General features: G+C 53.0%; 1 protein-coding gene across 2 annotated transcripts in view; it reads left to right on the plus strand.

Moving 5' to 3' along the window:
• The window catches only part of Ctnnbl1 (catenin, beta like 1), a 161,034-nt gene extending 152,463 nt beyond the window's left edge, over window positions 1-8,571 (plus strand). For both annotated transcript variants that reach the window (NM_001024870.1, XM_039104624.2), the window contains 3 exons: window positions 1,321-1,458; window positions 1,587-1,659; window positions 8,385-8,571. In NM_001024870.1, coding sequence (NP_001020041.1) covers window positions 1,321-1,458; window positions 1,587-1,659; window positions 8,385-8,473 — 300 coding nt within the window. In that variant the 3' untranslated portion in view covers window positions 8,474-8,571. The remainder of the gene's footprint in view (window positions 1-1,320; window positions 1,459-1,586; window positions 1,660-8,384) is intronic.
• Window positions 8,572-22,059: the final 13,488 nt, after the last annotated feature.

A 22,059-nucleotide genomic window follows, 5' to 3' on the forward strand; every position in this document is an offset into this window, starting at 1 on the left:
AGTATGGACCTGAGGGACATTCAGGGTCCATGTCAGGGAATCGTGAGGCCAAGCTCATGATAGGGGTGAGAATTCTCCCAGCAGTCTGTGCAGCTTGACGACAGATTGGGGGAGGGGTAGTATTCTAGAAGTGCTGCAGTGTTGAACTCCAGGGTGGTCAGTAAAACTGTGTCACAGGTCATGCATGGGAGAATGGCATGGTGTGTGCATGGTGGCTCTATAAGCCTGTTTCATTGGGGGAGTTTTTTGTTTTTTTTTTAAATAAGAATTGGCTGCAAAAGAAGAAGGGTATAGACAGTCTGGCGGGTGTTGGAGAGAGCCTGTCATCACTTTGGAGGTGTAGAGGGATGATGGACTTGTGAGAAACAATGAGACAGTTGTATCTTGTCGCAGATATAGCAGAAGCTAGGGACACATATGCCAGTGCTGTTACCTGGACACTGGGCAGGCTGGGGAGAAGGCGACTGGGTTCTTGTGGTCGAGGATGGACGAGTGTGTGTCTTGACAGAGAAGTTTCGTGTGAAGCGTAAAGAGTGGGTAGGCTGAAGCAGTCATTTCCTGGAGAGGAGAGCGGGAAAAGAGCCACTCATTCCCTTCACGTGGTCATTACACTTCAGTACCGTGCCTCGTCAAACACTTTATTTTTTTAATTTTTGTTTGAATATGTGTGTGCAAGTATATTTGCATATGTACATGGAGGGCAGAGGTCCACATGTCTCCCATAATCACTTTCTACCTTTTTCTCTGAAACATGGTCTCCCGCTAAACCAGGTTAGGCTGGCTGGCCAGTGGGCTCCAGGGATCCTCCTGTGTCTGCACCCCCATACCCAGCCCTGATTACAAGTACCCACCCACATGCCAGCTTTTTCCTTGGGCACTGGAGGCATGTGCTCAGGTCCTCAGGTTTGTATGGCCAAACACCACTAAGCCATGTCCTCCGCCCCCAGGTAAGCACACACCTTTAATCCCAGGATATAGAGAGAGACCCAGTCTTGGAAAAACAAAACAAAATGAAAGCCGTAAATTTTTAAAAAAGAGAGAAACTGGCGCTTGCTGTTCTCTCTTCAGCTTTTCCGGAATGAATGTGCAGATGAGTGAGGCCACTCTGGCCCCAAGTCATCAGAAAGGAGGTCTGAGCTTTGAACTTGTGTCTGTGGCCTCCATGGTCCATGTAGAGTGAGGAGAACCAGGACGATGCTTCAGGACAGAGGGAGAGGCTTTCCCTGCCTGCCGAGTGGTGCTGCTCTTTGTGTAGCGTGACCAGACTGGAGACTCATCCTTCGCCTCGCCCAGTGCTATCCGGTACTTGTTTGTTTCCAGGACATAGTGCGGCGTGGGGAGATCATAGACAATGACATGGAGGACGAGTTCTACCTGCGGCGCCTGGATGCCGGCCTCTTCATCCTACAGCACATCTGCTACATCATGGCGGAGATCTGCAATGCCAATGTCCCCCAGGTAGGAGGGCCACCCGCATGGACAGAAGCGCAGTGCTTCCTGTAGTCCCCTCGCTATGGGTCCTCCATGTCGGGAGGGGTAAGGATGACACTGTACTTCCCCATCCCGTTCTCTGCCGTCCTTGTTAGATTCGCCAGCGAGTTCACCAGATCCTGAACATGCGTGGCAGCTCCATCAAGATCGTCAGGCACATCATCAAGGGTGAGTCGGGTGCTGCTGGGTTGTACCTCTGGGGGCCGCTCGCGCTCGCTGGATCCCATGAATGTCCCCAGCAACTGGTGCCTCAGATGCTCTAGACAGTGCAAGTTCCTCTACACTTAACTGTGCCGGGTCATCCGCATCAAGCACAGTCCACCCGCCACCTCTCTCCCCTTCCAGCTCTACAACCTAAACACACAGATAAGAGGCACCAGGGCTCAGGACTGTCTGCTTCTCAAACACACAGGCTGGGGAAGTGGCTCAGCCAATACAGTGCTTGCCTCACAGAGCATGAGGACTTGAGTTCAGATCCCCACCACCCATGCACAAGGCCTGGCACACATCGGCAGGCAGGGTCAGGAGGATCCTGGAGCTTGTTGGCCAGCCAGTCTAGCTGAATCCCTAAGTTCAGGTTCATTGAGAAAGGTGCTGACTTTATGGCCTCTACATGTATGCGCACACACAAGCATGCACTCACACACAAACAGGTACCCCTTACACTTACACTTAAGCCACAGCAAACAGAAAATAAGAAGGTGATTCTTGGCTGCATAGAGTAGTTCAGAGGACGAGGACATGACAAGATGCAGCTGTGGCTCTGCAGGCCGATAGTGACTCTGAGGTGGTGGCTTAACAAGGCTCGCCTCACCCTGAGCCAGCACCGTACCTTTCCCATGTTCGTGCTGAGAAGTGTGGGAGGGTTGAGCAAGGCGCTGCTGGCCTTGCACTGAGCATTAAAGGTGAGCATTTCTCCTCCCTTCATTCTCGAGGTTATCTCCCAAGTGCTCCTGGGTCTTTTTCTGAACCTGACCAGGCCAGAGTAGCTCTGGAGAGGCTTCTGGTCACCCAGTGAGCCTCAGTCACAAGGCAGACTGTCTGTACTGAGCTCAGGCTGCAGGAGCAACATGGGCCACTTTGGCTCGGCACTGACCAGGACAGGATGGGCTTAGATGTCCAGGATGGCACCACAGTTCAGGGTCCTGTCGGGTTGGTAGAGCACAGACAGAGACACTTTCCTCCTGGACGTTGATCTGCACACTGCTTAGATAACAGTTGGGCTACATTGACTGAGGTTTGCATCTCAGCGAGGAAGGAAAGACGGTGGCTGTGAGGCCAGCTCCAGATCTGCCTCCTGGCTCTGCGATGGCTGTGTTACCTCAGGCGGAGACCCAGGCTTTGTACCTGCAGGTGAAGAAGGTGGCTGTGGCAGCTGATGGGGACTGTTGAGTCTCAGTAAGCTCACTAAATGGTGGTCATAAAACGTTAGGTAACTATGTTCATCACTACCAGCAGTGAGGCTCAGCTGAAGGCCTGTGGGAGGCCTGGAAAGAGAAGTGGCGTGAGGCTGATCTGGGGGCTGAGGCAGAGGCATTCCAAGAGGAAAGAACAGTGAGTGAAGGCCCGGGGCTGGGAGCCATATGCTTGGTGCAGCCCTGCCAGGCTGCAGGCGTGGTACCCACGGTGTCCATGCCGATGACGGACAGTTGTGAGGCCTTAGCATCTGCTCTTACCTCCAAAGAGAAGAGGGTGGGGTGGCCCTGGCCCTGGGGGGGACCCTGGGTGTTCCCTTCAGTCTCAGAGCCTCAGGAATTCACTGGTGTGAGCCAGCCTCCTCCTAGGGACTGGGGGGACCGCACCTCCAGCCTGTAACTGCCATTTACTCCCAACGCCTACATGTTCAATTAGAGCTTTTGATCACCCTCGGCTCTGCTGTCTTGCTTCCCCGGCTTCTCCCCGCATCTCCATCCCTTTAGTCAAAACAGCCAGCTTCCAGGAAGGGGAAAGTGTTGGTAGTAGCTTGAAACGTAGTAGGTGGATGTTTTCCTTTCTGAACAGTTCTGTGTATACCTTAGGTCATTCAAAATAATCTCGTTCAAGCCAGCCTCCGCCACCCTCTGTGCTGGCTCACCCTAGGTGCTGACAGCATTATTCACTGTGGGTCTGGGCCGGGGAGAGGCCCGCACATCTGCTCTCTGCTATGCCTTCCTTCCCCCCACCTCTGACCAGACCCCACACCCTCCTTCCAAGCCCGGTTCTCTAGGCACTGACCACAGGAAGTCCCGCCCACTCTGCCTCCTGATGCTGTCTTGAGTCCATGGGCTCCTCTCCGTCTGTATTCCTCCCAAGCCCTTTATCAGTCAGTAATTGTTTCTATCCATGTGTTGGTTTACTCATTTGATCTGTCTCATGCATTAAAGGGGAAGCTCCGTGGTATGCGGCATGTCACTGACTTATCCACCATGTCTCCTAATTCCTGGGGCAGCGGCTCATAATAGGAACTCAACAGTGTTCCAACACTGCTCATCCAAGCCCTCCTCCTAGGGATTAATGGCAATGACGTCTCCTAAGATCCCTCCTGGCTCTTCAGGTGCTAGCTGGGCAGTGTCCCCAGCGCATACCCTCCTGGAGTAGGCAGATCAGAGGGACACAGATGGGTCAGTGACCTCTTACAAGTCAGTTAGTCAGTGGACGCTGCTCTGGCCCAGATCCACCTCTAGTGCAGGAGAGACAGCGCATTCCTCCTCCTTGCTGATCACAGACAGTGTGCTAGGTGTCACCTAAGAGTTGTAAACTAGAGTCAAGAGGAGGCAGACAGGCAGGAGGGCAGTGAAAATAGCCAAGCACATCCTGGCAAAGGAGCAGGGGCCAGAGTCCTGGCAGGCAGGCATCGTGATCTGGACTTGATCCTACCAGTGAGGCAGTGGTATGATGACAGGTTATGAATTCTTTGGGTCCATAGTGAGCTTGGGATATATGTAGTGACAGCGTCACCCTGTTTGCCAGCAGCCTGTAGGCACCTCACTAGAGCTCACAGGAGATGGTTTGGATATTTGAAGCCATTAGTGCGTGGGTGACAGTAGTTGCAGCAGGGAACTGGACACCATTACTTTGTCAAGAAGGTCTGAAACATGATGCTGACCTTTATAATGAAAGGGTCTCAGCCCCTCCTGTGGGCCACCCTGCCTCCTACATGACAGGGGGAGCCTATTCCTGTGCCCAGTGATCCAGAGCCTGTGCCATATCTATGACCCCCCTTACAGGATACAGAAGGACCCTCAGTGCCTGTCATTTGGCAGCGTGAGGTCAGTGTCAAGGTTAGAGGATCAGGGCTGGCTCTGTGCAGGCCACCCCAGAAGCCTGCCCTGCCCCCATCTCATCCCTACCTCTCCCCTTCCCCTCTCCCCTCCCCCTCTCCCCTAGCCTTCACCATCAAAATGAGTGAGGAAACAAAGCCTCATAAAGAACACCAGCTCATCACTCTGTCCTCTTTGATTTTAATTTTGTTTTTCAGTTTGGGTTGCCTCCTTTTTTTAACATACTAATTAGATGAGAGCTTTTTTCTTTGATTTTATGGCCTACATATTTCCTAAGTTTTGCTGGCAGGATGACAGCTGATGTGTCCCTGGAGGTCTCAGGAAACCGCTGATGAGGCAGGCCCAGCAGGGGACTTTCCCAGGGTTTTTAGTCCCCTTTTTCATGGTTTCCTCCCTCCTTTTCTGTTGGGGGGTGCCAAGAGCACCAGAATAATTGATGGCTCATTAAAGCCCTGCTTTCTGCAGACTGCTTACTTGGCGCTCCCTGGGCCAGCCATCCCCAAACAGGCGGACAGGCCTGAAGACCACAGGCTCTTGAAGGAACTGATAAGGGCAGTTCCCCCAGGGGCTCCTCAGGATAGTGGTGGCTTCCTGCCTCCACCCTTGATTCTGGCACAAAGCAGGGCATGTTCACCACTGAGCGAGCTGTGTACCAAGATGGGTCTTTAGGCTTTGACGGAAAGCCAATCTCAAAGGAAGAGTCGTACCTCACTGACATGCTCATGAGCTCATGCGCGTGCACACACACACACACGCACACACACACACGCACACACACACACATGCTCTTAGCCACCCTTCTTGGACTCTTTTGTTTGGTTTTAGGGGTTTGTTTGGTTTTCTTGTTTTATTTTTGAGAGGGTCCTCCCTCTGTAGCCCCGGCAGAGGGCTTGAACTTGTGATCCTCCTGCCTGAGCGGCCGTGATTACCGGCCTATGACACCAGACCAGGCTCAGCCTCACTTTTATCCTGTGTTACCTGTGGTCGTCCAGAAGCCCTAGAATGCAAGATGACCACTAAGCACATAGAGACACCAAGACTGCTGGGACTGAGTGGTGCCACCCATGTCCCATGTCACTTGGTGCCTGTTGTAAGGCTGAAGTGTGTTGGGTATCTAGGAGCGAGGATGTGCTCATTACATGGAGACCTTTTTTCCTTGACCTGGACTGAGGAACCAGCAGCAAAGCTGTGGCCAATGCCGTCCAGCCTCCAGATACTGTCGTGTGGGTGCTTCACCAGCCAGCTAAAATGGCCATGTGGCCCATCAGCACCAATAGCAGTTTCCTCTCTTAGAGGGTATCCTTAATAAGTTCCCCTGGCCCTGCAAATGTCCTGCTAAAGCAAGTCACCAACCCCAGTGTTGTCAAGCAGGCACTGTGAACCTGAGGCACCTGCCTTGGCAGTTTCTGTCTCGTGTTTGGTGTGTGTCAATGAGGTCTTCAGTATGGAGACGCTGGCCTGCCCATCCCTCCCTCCTCCACCCTGAATCTCCTAAGGAGCTCTGAGTAAGCCGCACTGGTCCAGACCCCTGCCTGGAAAACAGCTTTTCTCTTTGCCCTCCCCACACCCCTCTCCCTCTGAACATACACAGAACAGCTTGTATTCCATGTCTGTGTGGTAAACCTGCTGTCTAAAGTTTGCTTTAATATTTATGCGTTCAGCACTGCTGCCCGGGTTAGAGCTCCATCGAAGCCCTTATTCTGAGAGCCTTTCAGATGCTGTGAAAGGAGGGAAGGGTGCTGATGGCCCCCCTCTCTCTAGCCCACCCCTCCTTCCCTCCCTTTCCCTGGTCCTCCATTGCTCTCTCTTCCCTACCCAGAGGTCTCCCTTCAGCTAGCATCTCTCCTCTCCCTTCCTCGAGCAGCAAAGAGAACTCTCCCCAGGACCTCTGGGAGGAATCTGTTCAATATTTATCAGCTGCTGCAGCAGCTGAACTAACCCGCAGTAGCCAGCACACGATCTGCTCTAACCACAACTCCAGAAACAAAGATGGAGTCTGGGCCCAGGCTGTGGCCGGAGACACTGCAGGAGACGGTGGTGGAACTTGCTTCTGGGCATGGCCAGCTCCCTGTGGGTCTCCGTCTAGTCCCTGCCCTTGGCTTGCATGTGTTTCTGAGAACTGCTCTGAAGTGCCCAATCCACCCCACGCCTGTCCCGGCCACTGAGGCCTGGACACAGCAGTGCACCCAGGCCTGCCCTGTGGAACAGCTTTGGGAAGCTCCAGGAGCAGATTTCCCAGAAGTTAGGAGTAGACAAGGGCAGGGTACTTTGGTTGCTGATTGCCACTTTGGGGACCAGCCTCACCCCTGTTTCTTTTCACTGTTGATGCTGGGTAAATTCCCCCCTCTTCTTGCAAGTCATAGTTAGGCCAGCCGCCTCAATTCCTTCACATCCTTGGGTGCATCTCTGAGCAGGGCTGGACCCTCAACCTGCCTGTGGCTTGGCCACATCTGTAGAACCAGGCACAGTAAGTGTGAACATTTCCAGAGTGTGGCTCATCAGGCAGCCTGGCCTCCCTACCACAGCTTGGTTGAGAAACTTGCTAAAGTGGCCATGGGGACAGGGCATTCACTGCCTTGGTCTCTGTGCTCTGTGCACCTGGGGTGAGTTCCCTCCGGGGAAGTGACTCGGAGCCTCCATTGAGAATTGAAACAGAATGATCATACTGGGACAGGAGAGGATGTGGGCCTAGTGAACACCCCCAGAGTTCAGTGCCCAAGCAGGATGTGCTGCTCAGTGCCCCAGCCTTGGACAGTCCTCCACTGATCTCCCTGGTTCTCAGCAAGCCTCCCTCCCCGACTGCTCCTGACAGGTGCCGTGTATTTCTGTTCACTCTCACTGGGAAGTAGGGTGGGAGCAGATCCCCTTCTTTTCTTCTTGCTGTCCTAGGGACTGAATGCAGGGCCTCGCCCATGCCAGCCAAGTCGTCCAGCACTGAACCACACCCCCCAGAGCTTCCTATGTAAGCAGCAGAGTATGCCTCGATCCTTGCATTTCTAGGATGTGTTCCCATGATTCCATGCTGTTGACATGCCCCCACGCTGCAAAGCACAAACTAGGGAAGAGCATACTTGCCAGGCACCTTTCTTACCAGTTTGTGCTGCTACTATAACGAAATGCCTGAGGCAGGATATTTGTTATAAAGGAAGAAGTTTCTTTCCTTAAAGTTCTGGAGACTGGGACATCCAAGATCACAGTTGGTCTTTGGCATATGAGAGACAAGCAGAATGTTGTCTGTCCCCATGTGGCAGAACAAAATGCCCTCACTGTTCCTCAAAGACCTGTGAAAGAGTCACATCACATCACATTCATTCGGGGGCGGGGCCAGAGCTTAAGAGATGAGGGATGCAGGTGTTCAGGCACATTAACGCCCCACTAGGTTTGTGTTGAGTGACAGCATGAAGGGTGAAGACAGATGTGCTGGGAGAAGACATGGAGGTGGGAAGTTAAGTCAGACCCTTCCCACAGAGAGCCTCCATGATCACAGCTATAGCTGCCATGAAGAGCGGATCCTCAGTAGCTCACAAGCCTCAGGCTCCTTGTTGTGCACTAAGATTTGAGAACAGTGTGGAGACACACAGCTCAGAGACCACATACATGGTCTAGCCTAACTCACCTGTCCTTTTCCCCTAGAGTACGCAGAGAACATTGGAGATGGCCGGAGCCCTGAGTTCCGAGAGACCGAGCAGAAGCGCATCCTGGGCTTGTTGGAGAACTTCTAGAATGCTAGGCAGAGTGTGACAGCCACAGACCCTTGGCTCCCTCCTGGAAACCATTTTTACAGTTGTATGGCGTGAACAAATTAAAGTTAGTTTTGGTATCCTGGTGCTGACATTGTATGCGCAGTCTTCCCGCCAACCCTGTCCCACTCCTTCCCAGTGAGCACAGGCATACCTGGAGAAGGCCAGAGGGCCGGTGGTGACAGGAGGCACCTGGTGTGGGCAGCACCTGAGGGTGGTGACAGGAGGCACCTGGTGTGGGCAGCACCTGAGGGTGGTGACAGGAGGCACCTGGTGTGGGCAGCACCTGAGGGTGGTGACAGGAGGCACCTGGTGTGGGCAGCACCTGAGGGTGGTGACAGGAGGCACCTGGTGTGGGCAGCACCTGAGGGTGGTGACAGGAGGCACCTGGTGTGGGCAGCACCTGAGGGTGGTGACAGGAGGCACCTGGTGTGGGCAGCACCTGAGGGTGGTGACAGGAGGCACCTGGTGTGGGCAGCACCTGAGGGTGGTGACAGGAGGCACCTGGTGTGGGCAGCACCTGAGGGTGGTGACAGGAGGCACCTGGTGTGGGCAGCACCTGAGGGTGGTGACAGGAGGCACCTGGTGTGGGCAGCACCTGAGGGTGGTGACAGGAGGCACCTGGTGTGGGCAGCACCTGAGGGTGGTGACAGGAGGCACCTGGTGTGGGCAGCACCTGAGGGTGGTGACAGGAGGCACCTGGTGTGGGCAGCACCTGAGGGTGGTGACAGGAGGCACCTGGTGTGGGCAGCACCTGAGGGTGGTGACAGGAAGCACCTGGTGTGGGCAGCACCTGAGGGTGGTGACAGGAAGCACCTGGTGTGGGCAGCACCTGAGGGTGGTGACAGGAGGCACCTGGTGTGGGCAGCACCTGAGGGTGGTGACAGGAGGCACCTGGTGTGGGCAGCACCTGAGGGTGGTGACAGGAGGCACCTGGTGTGGGCAGCACCTGAGGGTGGTGACAGGAGGCACCTGGTGTGGGCAGCACCTGAGGGTGGTGACAGGAGGCACCTGGTGTGGGCAGCACCTGTAGGAGCGTTAGTGCCCAGCAGTCTGGGCAGGGCTCTGGGACTACCCATCACAGCAGTCCCAGCACGCTACAGTCCCAGTGCTTCTGTCTTGAAATGCCTGAGTAGACAAGTCTAGACACAGCACAGAGCGGTGGCTGCTTGGAGCTCAGGTGCCAGGGGATGGAGGGGAGGAACGAAGGGTGTGTGGTTTTCTCACAGGGCAGTGGAAACGCACCATGGTTGGCCATGGGATGGTTACGTCTATGTGAGCACCCTGCTACCACTGCTGTACATTCTCAGAGGACAGATCAAGTGATGTGGTTTGTATCTAGTAAAGCTGTTAAGGAAGGGGCTGCTAAACCATCAGCCCTCAGTTTGGTCTGCTTCTCTAGTCTTGCGATGCGCTTCCCACAGAACTGCCATAACACGTGAGGGAATTTGAACATTACCATTTGCAACCATAAGTTTTTATTTTTGGATGGGTATAGTGGTGCATGCCTTGAATCCCAGCACTTGGGAGGCAAAGGCAGGCAGATCTCTGAGTGCAAAGCTAACCTGGTCTACAGAGCAAGTTCCAGGATAGCCAGGACCACATAGAGAAACCTTGTCTCAAAAAAAAAAAACAAAAAAAAAAAAACAAAAAACAAAAAAAAACTATAAATTAATAATAGTAATATAATTTTAATAATAACAACAAATATTATAATCATGAAAATCTGTGCATGGCCCTGGTGCTGGTGTTTTAGGCTCCTGGGTCAGGAGTGTGGGTAAGGTCAGCAGATGACCCTGACCTTATCCTCAAGTGTGACCGTTGGATATGTGCTTTTGTCCTCTTGTGACATCCCCAGAGCAGGCTGACAGTACCCTAGTGCTCACGGGAGTGAAGAGCCCACGTTGACAGATGTGGTGGGTAGTTTTGAGACTGACTTGGCTTCCATCCTGTGGCTGTGGCTTGGTAAGTATGGTCTTCCCTCCTGGCTGAGGTGAAATGAAGGCCTCACCACCCCGCCGACATCACAGCCATCCTCAGGAGAATGCTCACATGCCAGGGAGTGTGGGCAGGAGTGGAAAGCCAGAGGTTCCTCACAGCAAAGCATGAGCCCTCAGTTCCCAAAGAAGATGCAAGGAACACCACACCCTTGCAAGGGCCTCTGGGTCCCGATGCCGCACAATGCTTCTTGCTTCTTACTGAACCCCAAGGGTTCAGGCATCAGCCGTCTGCACACTTGGTGTCTGGGAGCACTCATGTGAGGCCCAGCACTGGCAGCAGAGGCAGAGCCGGCCCCGATGTGTGTCAGCTCTGGAAGGCTGTGTGAAGATGGAGAGGGTGTATCCCATCATGAACCAAGGAACATCCCAGCAGTGTGGCAGAAGCAGGTTACACACCAGTTACAGCCTACATTACCTCTGTGGCCATCAGAGCTGCGCACACACACACACACACACACACACACACACACACACACACACAGCACCTACTCTGTGCCCCCTGCTTTGTACATAACATCTTTCTGCAGTGGCCCTGTTGGTCTCGCTGTCCCCAGCTGTGGGAAGTCAATACTAAAGTCAGGGTCTCAGGGTTCCAATGGCTCAGGTCCTGTGGCCAGTGAATCACAACCCAGATTTGAACCAAGGTATATCTGATCCCTCTAATCCCCCAGTCTCAGAGCACTGGCTGGCATGGTTTCCATCTCAGCGTGTTGTCTGTGTCGATGCGCACTTTAGAGTCCACAGAACAGAGCATGCATACAGTGACCTATGGAGTCACCGACTTCAGCTAAAGCTGGTCCTCCTTTGATCACTGCTTGTTCAATACTTCTTATATCTTTAAAACTGCATTGGTTTTTAGCCAGGTAACACACATGGCTTCCAAATTCACATTTTAATTTTAAAACATTGCTCCTGCTACCCAACCATCTTCCCAATGTGTGGACAGCACTGCCCAGTCTTGAGCTTCCAAAGGCCTCTTGCCCATATGCAGGTTAGCCAGCCCAGGGAGCCAGGCTTTGTGGATCTCCAGACAGCAGCCCTCTGTCAGTGGCTCCCTCCACCTGGTGGCTTGCCCATTAGAAGTTGCCTGAAGCTGCTTTTTTGCCCCAAAAGCCCTTCTGCCAAAATAAGTCAGAACTTAGCTCCCTTGGTCTCTCAAATGAATACTGCTTAGCCTGTGCACGGCCCTGGTTCAGCACCCAGATACCTCACCCCTACACACACGAGTTCACAGATAGTGAGTGGGCCCTGTCTGATGGGTTTAAGGGGAGGGGAAATACAAAGTCTAGTTCCTATGGGGACAGGAAAGTGCACAGTTTGAGGACTATGACTAACAGGACACGATTACTGAATTATTACTTCTGATCATAACACTCCATAAAGCTGAGACTTTTTTTTTTTTTTTTTTTTTTTTGAGCTGGGGACTGAACCCAGGGCCTTGCGCTTGCTAGGCAAGTGCTCTACCACTGAGCTAAATCCCCAGCCCCCAAAGCTGAGACCTTTAAATGCAACTCGGACCCATGTCTTTCTGCTAACTAGGAACCCTGAACTCACAGACATTGGTGCCAGCTCCTGAGGCTACTCACAGCTGACTAAGACGCCATCCACTTCACAGAGCAGCCCTGGGAGGACTCCCTGGGCTCCATGTCCTCTCTTGTCCTTGGTCCTGAGCTCTGCATCCCAGTCCACTGACCCTTGGAGCTCTCCCTTCTTGTCCATCCTGTGTCCACAGCCCAATGGTCCTAGGGCAGAGCACTCCAGAGAGGTGCTATTTATTTCCCATCCAGATGTGATCTAGGACATCCTAGCTAGACATTCCTAAGGGAAAGGTCATGTCGGCCTCCTTCACAGACTACTTGATGGTGGGGTCCACACCCCTGAATCTAGTGGCAGCAAGATGGGTGAGTCTGAGAGATTTGCATGCAGGCTGAATTCCTTTCTGTGAGGGACTGTCACCACCCATAGTAAGTCCCAGTGCCCAGGTGGCACCTTCTGCTATTACCACAAGAGTCAATTTAGTGTCAGCAGGGAGACAAGACTTGCTTTCCTAGAGGCAAGACTTCTTGATAAGATTTCTTACCCAGGAGCAGAGGTAAAGGCAGGCCCACATTTTCAATCTGCCGTGTTCTTTGGTGCACATGGAAACTGGTTGGATCACAGCGGTGGGCCTTAGTTATTGGTGCCAGGAAAAAGAGCAAGCTTCTCCCACTCACCTTCATCTTGATTAGCTAACACACGCCCTTGGAAGAGGCTTAGGAAGGCATGTAAGTGTACCCTGAACTACTCTCCACTCCAAATGTGTCTCCTGACCACTCAGTCCCCTCCCAGGAAGCCGCCCCTGCTGACTAAGCCAGGCATCCCCTCCAGGTCCGTCCACGATGGGCTCATCTTGTTCCACCTCTTCCTTTCCATTTGACATCTGCCACACAGTGCACACTCGCCCATCCCAACGGCCAAGCTTCATTACAGAGCTGGGCCCTGATAAAGCTACCGAGTTAACGGCACAGTGCTCATTGCTGGTTTTCGGCTAAGGCACCAGTGTGTGAACATGTTGACCGTCATGCCACAGGTCTGTTTAAATTTCTTTCTAAAGGAGAGCTGCACAGTCAAAGAGGAGAGGGCATTTGTCATTGTCACCTGTGTGGACATGTCCTATGTCCTGCTTAGGGAACAGGTGGCTCTGGATCAGTGGGGCTGTGGTGGCATTTGGCCGGCATCTCTCTTTGGGAGTCACTCCAGGGTTTTAGAATGCCCTTGCAGGATGGGTGGTATATTAGCTGGTGGCCGCAGTGTGTCTCCATAAGCCACAGGTTTCCTCAAGCCACAGGCCTTCACTACCCACATTTCAACCTGACCTGGAGCGACCTTGGTACGGAGGGCAAAGCTGAGACTGCAATCTACCAATCTGTTCCTGATTCTAGAGCCACACTGTTCACCACAGGAAGGAAGGAAAAGTAAAGAAGGCAGTGCAGAACATTCCAGAAGCAAAGCCCTAGCTAGGCGTTCAGGAGGCTCCAAGACAGCCCCTCCCCACCAGCTGGCAGCTGTGGCCCCTGTTTGTCCCCTGCCTCCCTCTGCCATGGGTGAAGGTCACTTGAGCCTTTCCCATGGCCAAGCTCGACAAGCCCCTTGAAAGAGGGGTTGAGGAGAAGGGTCATGCTTTGTCTCCCAGCTTGCTCGGTCTCCTCTTCCTGTGGCCCTTTCGATCACTACAGAAAGAAGAGATACAGCCCACTGCAGCCCAGGAAGCTGAACTCTGATCCCCAGGCAAGAGACAGCCTCACAAAGTCACTAGGACAGGGACAAAAGGAGAGCAGCTCCAGTCTCAGTCAGCCCAGACTGTCCTTAGCCACCTTAGACTTAGGCAGGTGGGTAGAAGCCACTGGAATAGACTGTACAGAAGCCGGATCACATCCCTGATCACAGTCTCCAACCAGCCCATCCGTGAAACCCAGGAGCTCAGCCCAGCCTCCTGAGATACCTGCCCACTATTGGGGTCTCACTAAGGCTAACTAGTTTTGTGAATCCCCCATAGACTAATCCCATACCTCCACATGGTACCCAGGTATCTTCCTCACCTCTTACTGAACAACTGCCGTGTGGGGACAAACCAGGGTTATTATCCCTATCTTGAGGGAGCACTGACCTCGGAAGACAAACCGGAAGTCCGTAAACTTGAAAACAAACACCTAGGATAATTTCTGAGAGTCGAAAGAGCAAGCAAGACACACTGAGGTAGGACTGAGGAGGAAGGGAGTGGCTAGGTTTAGTGCCCTGGAAAGGCCTCTGTGTGATTGTCCCTTCAGAACTTGAGCAGAGACAGGAAGTAGAAAGCCTAGAGCAGAAGGGTCCACGTATAAACATGTGTGCAAAAGTCCTGAGGCAGAGAGAAGACACATCGATCTCCAGAAAGCGCCAAAGAGGACTCAGGGAGAGGCAGGGACCAGTGGGGATTGGGCCAGCGCAGCAGGCAGAGGGGGAGAGTCCTGAGCTTGGAAAGGCTGAGACTTTCAAACCGTGCCCTGGAGAGCCCTAGGAAGGCTGTGCTATGGAAGACAACATGGCGAGAGGGAGCTCCAAGGACCAGTAGAGCGGTGACCAGTGAAGAGGTCCTGGAGTTATGAGTCACGGGGGCCTCCATTGAAGACTGAGGTAGGAAGATGGAGGCAGAACCCCTCCAGGCTCTGCACAGGTGGCCCCGCCCAGAGGCGCCCCCAGCAATGAGGTCCGGGAGCCATTTCCTGGGCCAGCCAGGTGGGCGGTGGAGAGTATATAAATATCTTTAATGAGTAAATAGAAGTGCTTTTAAGGCTGCCGAGTCTGTCATTCCCATCTGCCATAAAATTTCATTAGAAGCAGGCGCTGCAGGGGACAGCCCGGCTGCCATAAATCCACCCACCCACCCCCAGCCCTGCCTGGCTCCCAGATGACCAGTCCTAGCCCAGTGTTCCACACATGCATGCCCTGTCCTGGCCCTAGGGACATAGGTCCTTCCCACATCTGGACAAGCATGGGGCCACAGGAGGCAGGGACATGTAGCTTGTCACTGACAGTCTCCTCCTTGTGAAACCAGAGCCCTGCAACCTTCCCCTCTAATCCACGTGACCTGAGTTCAGGGGCAGCTGCTTTCAACACAGAGGACTTCCTGCAGCCTCAGAGCTATCGAAGCCCCACCTTAGAGTATCAAGCTTTTTAGCGAAGCCCCACTTTAGGGTATCGAGCTTTTTAGAGAAGCCCCACCTTAGGGTATTGAGCTTTCCAAGTGAGGAAATAGAACCCCATCAGAGCACGTGGCTATGCTAAGGTCACTCCAGATTAGCACACCTAGCACTCAAGCAACCATATAATTGCTACACTCTTTAGAACCAGCTAAATATTCACTGAGTCAAGCCCTTGTCAAGTGCCGTTTTCCTGATTCATGACTAACTGACCCATTTAGTAGATGTAAACACTGAGGCCCAGCAGTGATGAGCCAGTTACACTCTATGTGGCCCCTTTTCCTTGTTCTCATGTGTGCTGGGGATAGGGTTGTGTTTTCCCTAGCCTCAGTCAGTCAAAATGAGAGGCTGAGATAATCTGACACTCTGTAGCTCAGGGTAGCCTCAAATTCACAGCAAATCTCCTGCCTCGGCCTCTCTGGTGCTGGTGTTACAAATGTGAGTCACCACGCCCAGCTTTAAACTAGGAATCTATGAAAAGACTAGGATGGGAAAAGTCCAAGTGACAGCAAGCACCAGCAGAAAGTCCACAAGCCTCAGGCCACAGACAGAAGCACATCTCTGAGCCCAGCGATGTCTTACAAGGCTCCTCACCAGCTTTACAAACGAAACACTGAACAGAGAAGTCAAGGATTTGCATAAGGTCACAAAGCTCTCCTTGCAACGCTGGATAGGGATCCTCTGGTCTCTCTGTTGTCCACTGACAGGGGCTGTAGGGCCAGAAAGCCTACCCCAGTGGTAACCTGCCTAGACATCCAGTCATAGACCCTTAGGTGACCATACACAGCACAGCCAGATGTCTTCGCTCCTTGTCTCACCTCAGCCCTCTGGGAGCCAGGGGACAGGTTCCTAGCCCAGCTGCTGCAAGGAGGAGGTGTCACCCGCACAGGGTCTATAGGTGGCCACCTGGACAGTGACTGCACAACGCAGAGCCTGCTCTGGCCGGCCCTTTCAAATTTCAGCCCTGCCACTCCCTAGCTGTGTGACCCTGAGCAAGTCCTTTCACCTCCCTGAGCCTCAGTTTCCCCATCTGCACTCTGTAAAATGGGCTGCTTGGTGTGCTCACAGAGGGCCGTGAAGGGGCTGGCACACTTGGAGCAGCCTCATGCACAGTGCTGAGCTGTGTCGTAGCGTCTCACCAGCCTTCATCTTCTGTCTCCTGGTTACCTCCCTCTCCAGACTAAGCCGGCACCTCTGCTTATACTGTCTAGAAGGACTGAGCACACCCACAAGGACAGATCTCGGTTCACCCATCAATACACCTGGTCTCTCTACAGCCTCTCCACCCGCCGGAGCAGAGGTGTAGACAGAAGCAAGCATGTATACCCTAGAGCAGAGAGCTGGGTCCCACCCCTCACTGTCCTCAGGAGAGGTCTGGCAGGGTCTTCAGTGACACTTGCCTGGGCTTCTCTGTGACAGGCTGTGGGGGAGGAACAATGCGCAAGGCACTTGGGCACTCTACGGCTGTAAGAATAACCCGTGAGGCGGCTGGCGGAGGCTAGGGAGAAGGGAGAGTGGCTGAAAGGAAGGGTACTCTGGCTGTGAATCAGCAGAGGAGGCCTGGGGGAGACTCTCAGAGCTGAGACTGACATAATGGGGTATCCGGATTGGGGGTGGGGTATCCCCAGCCAGGGAAACAGTGAGCACGAAGGCCCCGTGGCAGGTATGTGCCTCACAGTCGCGACAGACAGATGTGTAGTTGGGAATGTGAGGGGGATGCAGAGGTGAGGGGCTGGACTGGGGGGGAGGAGTTGTCCCAGGAAGAAGTTGGGTGACCTCTAACCTGCAAAGACACTGGAAACTATTACACAGGGCTGAAAATGGCCACAGGGGTTTCTGTGAGGGATAAGCATAGCTGGGGAGAGAGAGGAGAGACTGAAATGCCACTGTGGTTGGGGCAGGGCCTCTCTCATCCTCTTTGTCCCCTTGGCTTTGTCTCAAATGCCCCTCAAAGTGGTCAGAATGATAAACACAAGGACAACTGAACGTGGGACCTGGATCCTGGAACAGCCTGCGTGGCTGGACAGTCCCTGCTTCTGCCTGACCCGAGACTGAGGGCAGGTGTTGTGTCTTGAGCTGGAGGACAGCACAGACTTCCTGAGGGGCCACAGGAGGCCCAGGTCAGGGTTCAAAGGTCCCCCTCTGAGCTGGACCCAGAAGCCTGCCCCAGATGAGAAGCTAAGGCCAGGGAAGAGGTTAGCTGGTGCCCAGCCACTCCGAGTGAGGCTCGAGACTAGAACTCTCGGGAGTGGCCAACAGACTATGCCCTGACATCCTGTGTCCCGGAATGTTATAGCAGCGGGCACAGACATGCAGGTGGTGGGCAGTGGTCCCTCTTTCCTGGAGGTGGGGCTTCTCAGATGAAGGGCTGACTCTGCCATGGAAGGCAGTAAGAACTGATTGAGAACTATTCAGAACCAGGCTGGATGGCACAAACGCAGCCATGAGAAGGACAGGCAGGCTCCGGGCCACTCCAGAGTGCAGAGCACAGAGTCTAGGACAGTGGCAGGGAGGATGAAGGAGATTTAAAAAAAAAAAAAAGCCATCTGGGAGGTGGGTGGAAGCTGACTGCTGCTCAGGGAAGCCAGGATGGAGTTCCTCCAGGGTGGTGGCTTCCAGAGAGGCAGTAACTAACCTCCGGGTAAAGAGGTAGAGGCATACTAAAGGCTGTGTAGTCAGAAGGTTAGACCCTCTTTAGACGTGTCCAACCTTTAAGAGTGATGCATGCAGCCCCGTGAATGTGACCCAACATATCTATAGTTCACATCGTGTCCGTGTCCATACGGTCCTCCCTCTGAAGGGGACACGTGAAACCCACCCAAAATCTCAGGGCTCCTCCTCTTCGAAGACCCAGACTTCACTGGGTCCAGGAGTTAGCACCTGTTTTGTGGGCTCCCATGGTCAAATACCATCTGTATTCCACACAGCAGAGGCCCCACGCTCCTTCCCGCACACTTCATAGGGTGACTGCTGTGTCCCCAGAAACATAAGCTGGCCTTCATCAATGTCCCTACCACCATCCGTCTGTCTATGCCTGCTTTCTCTCAACCAGCCTTGCCTTAGGCTAGTCCCTTGCTGTGTGGGGACATAGGAATGGCTAGACTGTCCCCGAGCTGTCCTAATGGGGAGGCCGTTGTGACAATGATGTCTATGACTCAGGGCAACGAGATCACATGACAGGGAAGAGGCACTTGGGAAAAGGGAAAGAAACAGAGGTGGGGGAGGGCCCATTGCTGCCCAGCTCCTCAGGATAAGTCACCCTACAATGTCATCCTCCCAAACAAAGGACAGTAGTGCATTATTAGTGTTATTAATATCATTAATTAAATGGTGATTACAATTATGAACATGGTGATAAAAATGCCACCTTGGATTTAAGCCCCTCCGCCTCAGCACCAGAGTGATACATACACCAGCTCACGACACAGTGCTGCACCAGTAGGGGTGCTCAGTCTACCTTGCATCTGAAGCCCCAGCTCCGAGACAGTGAAGTGCAGCCGTTCCTGGTTAAACAAGGCAAATTCTTCTGGAACTGAGGTAGCGTGACCTGGACTCCTAATTTCACAGGCCAGTGTGAGAACAAAAAGGGGAGATGGAATTAATATCAAACAGGGTTGACACGACATCAGCCCCTCCCAGCACTAATTACTACCAGAACTGTTGTCTGAGGACCTCTGGACAAAATGGGCCTCCCGATCCCCAAATAAGACCCTGCTGTCCCTAACATGGTAGCCAGGCAGGCTATAAGAGCCTATGGAGAAGTTGTGAATCTGACTGTGGCCATCTGGGTGGGCACAGGTTGACCTCCAAAACTTCATGTCCAAGAACTTCATGGTAGGCAGGTGTCATTTAGGCTGACAGCTGGTGGTCAGGCCTGGCAGGAGTGGACACAGCATGGTTGGTCACATGCTCTGGGAGATTCAGTGTGGGCAGGCTCTCTTCCAGCCTGGCACTCAAGACTGTTTCTCCAGGAAGTTTGGTCCTTCTTAGCAGTAGTCAGAATCTACCATGAGGTTCTGTGGGCAGGACAGCAGGTGGGGCAGAGACCTTGTTGACCTGTTACCCCATCCACACATTGGGTGTACCAAGGGGGACAGTGCTGGATGGGTGACTAAAGGTTCAAACTAACACAAGTGTGAGGTTTGTGTCTGTCTGAACCCTGGGAGACAAAAATCTAGCATAATGGATGGTACTGCCTCCCTCAAGAACTCATGAAAAGAAAGACTACAGAAAGGAGGGTCCCTGATCAACTGTTGACAGAAGAAAAAAAGCAGGTAATAAGGTAAAGAACAAATGTGTGCAAGCATGCGTGTGTGTGTGTGTGCGTGCGCGTGTACGTGTGTGAGAGAGAGACAGAGAGACAAAGAGAGACAGAGAGAGAGACTGCATGTATGTGAGAGACTGCATATATGTGATGTATGTTTATGAATGTGTATGAGAGTATGCATGCATGTATGTGTGTGAGTATGCATGTATGTGTGTGCATATGTGTGTGCATGTATATGTGTGTGCATATGTGTGTGCATGTATGTGTGTATGAATGTTAGTGTGTGTGAAAGTTAGTGCATGTATGTATGTGTGAGTATGCATGCATGTGTGTATGTGTGTCTATGTGTGAGAGAGACTGCATATATGAGTTGTATGTGTGAGTGTGTATGAGAATGTGTGTGCACATATGTGTGTGAGTGTGAGCATATGTGTGTATGTGTGTCTGAATGAGTGCGTGTTTATGTGCATGTGTGTGTGCACGCATGCACAAGGGTGCATGCATGTGTGAATGTGCGGTGTGGTTGGAGAGCTTCCTGAGACTGCTAGAGGAAGAGAGCTGAGACTTGTAGGAGCAACCATGGAGCGTTGGAGGAATGTTGCAGGAAGGGAAGAGTGAGTTCAAACTGCACTCAATGATCTGCTTGATGAACAGTAAGCAGGAAACCAAGTCACCAGGACCAAGGTCACACATGGGTCCTTGATCCCCTGCCAGGGCCCATTGTTCCCCCAGCTCTGGTTCCTCTCTCCACTCTGCTCTTTAAGCTTCTGCACCCCCACCCAATGGCCTCCTCCAAGGTGACTGAGCGCTCTCCACTGCTTGAATTACTGCCGAACCATTAATAATCGTTACCCATCCCCCCTTACCTTCTACCACTTGTTTGTCCCTTCACATTGGCTACAGGCCCAAAAAATTGTCTCCTTGTCTTCTGGGTCCTCCCATTGACTGGGGTATGTGATGTCTCCCCCAAAATCTCAGGGTTCCTCCTCTTCAAAGCCCCAGACTTCAGTGTGCCATGGAGCTATCTGTGGGTCCAGGGGCACCATGCACCTTTGCACAGACTGATGCATTAAGCCGCAGAGGCAGCATGAGGATGGGATGGTATATAGTATATATATACTCCAGACTCAGAGCAGGAAGGTGGTGAGGTCCAGGTCATACAAGGAGCTGAGGCACGGATCTAAAACAACCTCGGGGGCTAGGGATGACGGCTTGATCAGTAGAACACTGTGCAAGCATAAAGATTCAGGTTTGGAGTCCCCAGATATGCAAGCATGAAGACTCCTATTTGGAGTCCCCAGCACTCACATGCAAAGCAACTGAGCTCAGAGCTCGTGCTGAGAGCAGAAGGCAAGAGGCTCCCCAGGGGCACCGCCCAGCCGGCAGAGCCAAATTCTCGAGTTCCGGGTTCATCGAAAGGCCCTGTCTCAGAAGATAAGGTGTCGTTCCGGCAAGAAGGACACCTGGCCTCTGCCTCCAGCCTCCACCTTGGGCCCTCACTGACAGGGTGTGGACGTGACTTGGAACCTAGAGGCCCCAATTCTCGCCACCGTGTCTAAGAAAATACAGTGTGCATTTGGCTGGCCACACACTGTGACTTTCCTTTGAGTTTGACATTATTTCAAATTTCTGAAACAATTGAAACTTCCAAAGTATAAAAACAAAGAAGGCGTTTATTCCTGCCCCCGCCCCCCAGGACCCAGGGTCATAAACTGTGTCAGGTACTGATGGGGGACTCTCAGGCAACTCCATGGCCCCCTGAGGTGGGTGGTACTTTCCCTCACTCCACAAGAGGGAGGCTGAAGTGAAGAGGTGTCCAGTTGCTTTCCGAGGCCACACTGCCATGTAGGGGCAGGAGACCTGCTAGAGTTGGCCCCTCCCATGGATAGGTAGAAGACCAGCAGGGGCTGGGGAGGCCAGACAGATGGAGACTCTGCATGCCTGTCAGGTGGCAAGGACACTGAGCAGTGGTCCCCTCTACTCCCTACTGCCCTCAGAAGGAGGCGGAGCCTCAGAGCTGCCGGCTTAGTCAAGAGCTGATTGATCCTTCACAGTCTCTGGAGCTGGTCCCCTCATCCGTACCACAGGCTGCTGCGTGTTTTCTTGTCTCTGATTGTAAACAAATTTGACTAAAGAGGTAAATTAGAAGTTAATTAGAGAGAACATGATTGATGAGGCCGTTTGCCGTGATTGGGAGGCGTGGAAAGGATGGGGCTCCGTGTGGAGGCAAGGGATGAGAGAGATGGGGATGAGGGAGTGGGGATAAGGGAGAGGGGATGACGGAGAGGAAGGTGAGGGAGATGGGATGAGGGAGAGCTAGGGGAAAGGTCACAGGAGATTGTACCCAGGTCTACTTAAGATTCTTGTTTTCTATCCCTCAGGGTTCAAGGCAAGACTCCAGATTGAGGCCCCCAGGCAGAGCACTCCATGAAACCTGGTAACTGGGGCCAGGGTACTCTGACCTTAGGATACTGCAGCCATCCTGGGAGTGGCCAAACTGTCAACCTGGTGTGCACCCTGGCTGGAAGACAACACCAGCAAACACACTCCTGCATCGCCCCAGGCTCTGAGCACTATAACCAG

The sequence above is a fragment of the Rattus norvegicus genome, chromosome 3 (genome assembly GCF_036323735.1).
Source record: "Rattus norvegicus strain BN/NHsdMcwi chromosome 3, GRCr8, whole genome shotgun sequence".
In the NCBI taxonomy this organism is placed as follows: Eukaryota; Metazoa; Chordata; class Mammalia; order Rodentia; family Muridae; genus Rattus; species Rattus norvegicus.